Raw genomic sequence first — 6,988 nt, 5'->3', positions numbered from 1 at the left:
AATAAAAAAAAAAAAAAAAAAAAAAAAAAAAAACAGGTAATAATGCAACATGCCAAACCAGCCACGTGGGAAGTGTGTTCTGAAGGGCACTTATCAGTCTGGAGACAGCTCTGGGAGAACTGCTCCCAAGCCCAACCCTATTTCCACTGCAATGAAAAGCACTCAGGATACTAAAAAAGCCAGAGGAACAGTCAGAGTGTTTCAGCTCGATAGTACACGCGGCAGCCGACGCAGAGCGGAGGACGCGGTGAGAATGCCGAGTCACACCGCGGCGCGCAAGCTGCTCCGGACGCATGCAGCGTTGCGGAGCACCAGGGGCGGCTGCGGCTACCGAGCCAGGCCCGCCCCGCCTTGCCGGGACCGACGCAGCCAGAAGCCGGAGCCCCGCGGCGCGGTCTGCAGCCCTCCCCACGCCCAGCAGCACGGCGGGACCCACCTGTCGGCCCGCCGGCTTTCGGCAGCCGCAGCCTCATCCCTAGAAGCCGCCAGGGAGCCCTGCGGCTCCGCTTCCGCCGCGCCGCCGGCACCCCTCCCAACGGGCCGCACATTGGGCCTCACGGCGAGGCGGGCTCGGCGGAACATGACGCAGGGTCGGCGGGAGGCGCGCCGTAGCCTGCAAGGGGGGACGGGCGGCGGAGCGGCAAAAACGGCCGGGCCGGCTCGCGCACGCAGGCGGCGCGCCGGCGCGGCCGTTACGTCATCAGCACGCGACGCGGGTGCGGTAGAGCGCCGCAATGGAAACGCCCTCCTCCTCCTTACGGCCGGCGGGAGGCTCCGCTCCCCTGCTGTGCGCCCGCCCCCAGCGCGCGGCACGCTGGTTGGGTGAAGTGCCGAACCCGATTCACGTGATGTGTGGGTCGGTAGCGCTTCATAAGGAGCGGGAGCGGGGGGCGGGGTGGGAGAAGGTTCTAGCAGGTGTCGGCTGTCTGGCGTGCTGCGCGGCCCCAGCGTGTAGCGATGACCCGTGAGTGCCTGCAGGGCTGCTTGGGATGTGCGGCGCGCGCTGAGCAGCGCGGCTGTCGGGGTGTTTCGTTCCTCTGGGAGCGGCGGGGTGGGGAGGTTGAGCAGAGGTGGTGGTCCGCGCCAGCGGCGGAACCGCTCGGCTTGCGGGCTGTCGTGTGATGGCGGGTACGCGACTGCGCCTGGCTTTGTTTGTGGTTAGGGCTGAAAGCGTTGTGAATTCATTCATGAGTAGTTTTCTGTTTTCTGTATATCTGTGGTGAAACGGTGGAGAACTGTGAGCTGAATTTAGAGTGTTGCCTGCTTGGTGGGGTTGCTCTTTTGGCTTGTGCAGGTTGTATTTAACAGCACAGGAGCTGCCTGCCGTGAGGTGAGGAGGCACTTTGGGACAGCACAGATGCAGCTCTGAGTCTTCTGTACTGCTGAAAGTGCAAATGATGACCTGGATCACAAACAGCACACAGATCAGACCTGGAATTTGAGAAAGTGGCGTGCTAATGGCTTTTTATGGTGTTTGTTTCCTGTTCTCATAGCTGTGTGTTAAGGAATAAAGAGATGTACAGTGTCCTGCAGCCAACGATAACAGAGCTATAGCGTTACATTGTAAGGTATTTCAGTTCAGTTCATTTCAGGTCAGTGCAGTGCCAGGATGCTGGAGAGAGGGGTAGCAGCTGTGGTATGCTGCCTCCCTGTTTGCTCTAAGCTTTAGTTCAGAAATACCAGTCACGTCTGGACTAGACTCTCATTTCAGATGTTCATCTGGTAAAATAGAATGAGACTGGGCTGCTAATTAGAATCTGTGCCTCAGAATTCATAAATTTGTGGTAGTTCTTGTACTGCCAGAATGAAAATGTGCAAATACCCGAGATGCCTGAAAATGCAATAAATCTGTGAAGATATTGGTTACTGGATGAAATGATGAATGGTTGTTATTTTTGGTTGGTCTTTTTTTTTTTTGGTACTCATCTTCCATTATTCCTTTGTGTTTGTATCAAACTGCCCTGTTTACTTCAGCATTCTGTTTTTGGAACACAGTGGTGGTCAGTTCAATTCTGCTGGAGATCTGACATGTGATTAGGTCCTTTGCTGTTCAGAAAGTACTCCAGGGACTGTGGCATCTCTACTCAGTCTTTACTGCCATGCTCTTTGGCCTCCATCCAGGAAAAATGATTACAGCTTGTTCCAGTGCTGCACAGAAGTTTCTGCTTACTTTTCTCTAAAAAGACAGCTGGATCTTGGAAATGGAAGAGCACAGATAGGCAGCACTAAGGCTATATGCCTTGCTTCCTATCAGAACCACCCTTCCTAGAAGATGTAGGTTGATGTATAGAATGTATAAAACAGCGTCATCACTTAAGAGATAGGAATATTCAGTCAGCATCTCAGGTAAAGTGCAAAGGGCAAATAGTCCTTATGATGTTTTCTAAGGAACAGAAATGGTAATTAAGTTTTTTTTCAAGTAGCAGCTTTTTTCTGCGTGCTTAGTGTATATGCAGTGCTGCCGTACTTTTCCACCTGTTCTCCTTTGCTGTGCAGTAATAGCAACCAAGCTTTTCATTCCACCATCCAGCTTGGTTCTTGTGCTGAGATTATACATACTGGTATGGAATAACTGCAGATGCTGCTTGATTAAGGAAGGGAGTGTGTAAGATTATGAATGGAGGGGGTAGCTTCTGTATGAATTTTGTCTAAAACAGTGTGTTTTGACTTCCCGCTTTTTTTTCTTCATGATAAGTATTTATTTAGTTTTTTCAACCACCACATAAGACCTTGCTACTGATACACTCATGTGACATTCATGCACTAAGCACTACAAAACTGAAGAACCATTTATAGCCTGGAATGTATCATCTGCTCATGAGTCATCAAGTTCTAATCAACTCCCAATACTGCCAGAGATAGCCATTTCATTTCCGTTTCTGAAAAAATATTGACTGTTTCACGTGGCAGAACTCTGGGAACAGGATCTCACTGAGTGCTTGTGAGAAGGATGGAGCTGAAATTCTTTTAGCTTTTGCAAAATGTAGTCAGTCTCAGGTGCAGTACATCTTGAGAAGCAGGAGCAGCCCTCAGGAAGTAGCAGTGGTAATACGCTGTATGTTGCGCCTCTTGCCAGGGGCTATACAAACTGCTGTGAAGAAGGAACACTTTTGTCTTGTTGGCATGGCAGTACATTTATCAGCTCAGAAGTGGGTTTGTACAAAGCTGTGGATTATATCAACAGGAAAGCTTTAAGTTTTCTTCTTGTTCTGTCTCTGTATACCTGAAATTACAGGCGTGTAATTGGAAAGATTGGTCTTGGAGTTTGAGAGATGGCATAGGTCATCTTAAGGATTTTCAGCTAATACAAAAGTGTGTCTGTGATGGCTGTGGCCATTACAAAGAAGACCTGGAGTGTTTGGTTGGAGAGATGGGACTGTTCTGAGCAGTTGCTGTGTTGTGCAGTTCTTCATGCTTTCAGGAGGGCTTTCAGATCAAAAAGATTGCAAGCCTTACTTCTTAGCAGCTAGTTCAGGGTGTTGATAGTTGTGGAGGAAGCTTTCTGTCCCCAGAGAGTCATCCTCTGTGCTGGCAACAGTGTTGTATGTATATTTTTAATAAAAATATATTCTCATATTGCTGTCTGTTGAAAGGGAGGCTAAACACTTTGTAAGGCTGTGTTTGAGTACAACAAATGTACTCAACAAATGTACTTTCAAATGACTTATAGTCATTTATTACTGTTCAATTGTAGTAAGTTGAATGGACTAACAGTGCCTCACATGCAAAGTAGGTAGACCAAAAATGACTGTGTCCTTGCTGCCAAGGTATCACCTACATAGGGAAACTCATAAAAGGAGGAAGCTGTTAGCTTAGAGTGAAATCAAAGAAGCATGCAGAGGAAGGAAAGCTATGAACAAAAGCCCATGGCAAGAACTTGCCTGAGTGTTTGTCCATGAAAGCGATGGGACTGCCTTCTCATGTGAACAGTGTTCGGGGTGTCCACCCTGTGCAAGGACATTGTAAACACTTATTCTGGGGAGTGTGCTAAACTCTTCTTTTATTTATCAGGGTGTCTTGATGAGGATGTGGGGCTCTGATTGTGTATTAATTTCAACTTTGTGAACTCCACTTCTATTCCAAGGTTCTCTGTGTTACATGCTTTGTAAAATTAATCCTGGGGTGAAACTGTCTCCTTTAGCCTCATACAGAGTACAGTGGAGCTGTCTTGGAGCAAAAGTCAGTTAAACTTCTCTTCAGCTGCTTGTATACTCCATCGTCTTCTCTGCTTTCACAGTTCTAGGTGAAGGCAACTCTAACATTTAATAGTAGTCCTAACTGAACTTCTGGGATATGCATATACCGGTAATAGAATACAAATCCAATAAAACGTAAAGTAAAAGTTCTCAGATCTGAATATACACCTTAACAATACTGGTCATTTTCTAAGTGGCATCTTTGGAATTGTATTTCTTCTACAAATCTGTGTGAGATTTGTACTGCTGTTGCAAAGTATGAGCAAGATTTAAAAGTTCAGGCTGCTTGACCACAAGACCACTGCTGAGTCTAGCAGTGATTTTGAGTGACAGCAACCACAGATGAAAAACAGGTAGATTTTTCTGAGTTCCAAATAAGTATGGCCATTGGCTGCTTGATTTCTTAAGAGGGCCTTGGGAAGAGTTTGAGGAGGCTTTAAAAGCTCCCTTAAGTTGCCTTAATTTTAATGCGGTTCTTTCAGTCTAAAATTAATTTGTAAGCCATATTGGATGGTGACATCATGTTTATAACTTCTTGAGGAAGACTCGTCATTGGAAGAGCAATCGTCATCATTGTGCCTGGCCTTGAATGCTTCCAGGGAGGGGTCAGTCACGGCCTCCCTGGACAAGCTGTTCCAGTGTCTCACCACTCTCACAGTAAAGAATTTCTTCCTAATATCTAGTCTAAATCTACCCTCCTCCAGTTAAAATCATTTCCCCTCACCCTGTCATGACCAGCCCTTAGTCTCTCTCCAGCTTTTCTGTTGGCCCCCGTCAGGGACTGGATTGTTGCTATAAGGTCCACCCAACGCCTTCTCTTCTCCAAACTGAAGAGCCCCAGCTCTCTTAGCCTGTCCCTGTAGGGGGGTACTCCAGCCCTCTTATCATCTTTGCGGCCCTCCTCTGAACCTTGTTATTGTGCTTCTTATGTTGAAGCCTCAGAACTGGATACAATAGTCCAGGTGGGGTCTCGTGAGGGCAGAGCAGAGGGGCAGAATCACCTCCCTTGACCTGCTGGTCACACTTCTCTTCATGTGGCCTAGGGTACAGTTGGCCTTCTGGGCTGCAAGTGCACATTGCTGGCTCGTGCTGAGTCTTTCATCAACCAACACCAACAAATCCTTCTCTTCAGAGCTGCTCTAAAGCCATTCTCAACACAGCATGTATTTGTGCTTGGGTTGCTCTTACCAGGGAGCAGGACCTTGCACTTGGCCTTGTTGAACTTTGTGAGGTTGGCATGGGCCCCTGTCCAGGTCCCTCTGGATAGCATCCCAAAGGGCGCTTCAGCATGTCAGCTGCACCACTCAGCTTGGTGTCATCTGCAAACTTGCTGAGGGTGCACTCAATAAGGCTTTCTTGCTTCGCTGTGCAAGAGAGGCCATGACAAAAGATAATGTAATTGCTAATTGCAAAATGAGCCAAATAAATATTTTTGTAATAGACATGCTAACTGCATTTAGAAAGTGGTGCTGCCTATATAAACTGTATGGTATCTTGTAGGTGGAAATCAGCGTGAACTTGCCCGACAAAAGAACCTGAAGAAGACTCAGGAAACTCTTAAAGGGAAAAGGAAAGAGGATAGCTTGTCTGCATCTCAGAGAAAGCAGAGGTGAGGTACACAGCACCCTTGATTGGAGTGATTGTGCAAAATAGCTGGAAAAATGAGACATACAACATCCAGTGTCTTAGCTGAAACAGGGTTTAAGTACTTTTCTTTGGTTCATGGTCCACTCATTTATCAGAGTACTAAACCTGGAAGTAGGTTTTACGGTATCTGCTGTTATACATGTTGGCATATACATTTTTGGCAAGACTGTAAAGGCTTAGTGCTTTTGAGCAGCTTTTTGTCTGGTATTAACAGGGAAATATTTTGTAATACTGTCTTGAAGATGTTTGATCCATTGTGCTCTTTATTTCTAAAATTACATTATACTTTACATAATTCTCTTAGTCTAGTGGCATTTCTACATCATGGGGTAGCTTGCTGAAATGACCAGGATAAAGATGCGATAGTGGTTAACTAGTTATTTTATAATATATGTCCTTCATTGAAATGGAATTGAAAAAGGGCTGCTAAAAAGATGTATGAAAATCTGGTTAGAAAAACAGCAAGCCAATATCTGAGATCCTTTTTTTTTTCTTTTTTTTCTTCACAGAGACTCTGAAATAATGCAGCAGAAACAGAAGGCAGCAAATGAAAGGAAGTCTCTGCAAGCTGGAGCAAAATGAACTGTCTGCGTGGAGAAGATAAAAATACATCATCAAGGAAAAGGACCTAGAAGATCATTCATAAAATGACTTGCCATTAAATGATTAAATGTTTATCTTGCAGCCTTGTTCAACTAGCATTAGTTTGTTTTCTGTTTAGTATAGGCTTAGTTGTTTAGAATATCTATATATAATAATATCTATAAATATCTAAGGTGTGGGGGGCAGAATGGCGAGGCTGGACTCTTTTCAGTGGTGAGTGGAGACAGGACAAGGGGAAACGGCCAGAAACTGCAGCATAGGAAGTTGTGCACCAATGTGCGAAGGAACTTCTGTACAGTGAGGTGAGGAGCACTGGAACAGGCTGCAGGGAGGGGGGGGGGAATCTCCTGCTCTGGAGATGTTCAAGACCTGCCTGGATGCCGACCTGTGCAACCTGCTGTAGGGAACCTGCTTTGGCAGGGGGTTGGACTCGATGAGCTCTGGAGGTCCCTTCCAACCCCTACAATTCTGTCATTCTGTGATTCTGTGAATGCAGTTTCAAAACTGACTATAGTCTTCTGCATGCATAGAAATGATCATAG

General features: G+C 46.3%; 2 protein-coding genes across 6 annotated transcripts in view; one reads left to right on the top strand and one right to left on the bottom strand.

The window, feature by feature from the left end:
- The window catches only part of BDP1 (B double prime 1, subunit of RNA polymerase III transcription initiation factor IIIB), a 64,209-nt gene extending 63,627 nt beyond the window's left edge, over positions 1–582 (bottom strand). For all 5 annotated transcript variants that reach the window (XM_042829367.1, XM_042829369.1, XM_042829368.1 and 2 more), the window contains exon 1: positions 437–582. In XM_042829367.1, coding sequence (XP_042685301.1) covers positions 437–582 — 146 coding nt within the window. The remainder of the gene's footprint in view (positions 1–436) is intronic.
- Positions 583–861: 279 nt separating this feature from the next.
- Positions 862–6,527, top strand: LOC122166076 (small EDRK-rich factor 1-like). Its single transcript, XM_042829585.1, has 3 exons — positions 862–964; positions 5,697–5,805; positions 6,353–6,527. The coding sequence occupies exons 1-3, from the start codon at positions 958–960 to the stop codon at positions 6,423–6,425; spliced, it is 189 nt and encodes a 62-aa protein (XP_042685519.1). The 5' UTR covers positions 862–957; the 3' UTR covers positions 6,426–6,527.
- The last annotated feature ends 461 nt before the right edge of the window (positions 6,528–6,988 follow it).

The sequence above is a fragment of the Centrocercus urophasianus genome, unplaced genomic scaffold, assembly GCF_019232065.1.
Source record: "Centrocercus urophasianus isolate 14NV4802_14NV808 unplaced genomic scaffold, USGS_Curo_1.0 seq_31, whole genome shotgun sequence".
NCBI classification, from domain to species: Eukaryota; Metazoa; Chordata; class Aves; order Galliformes; family Phasianidae; genus Centrocercus; species Centrocercus urophasianus.
Note: the sequence above shows the minus strand (reverse complement) of the source record. Positions and strands in the feature narration are given on the sequence as shown.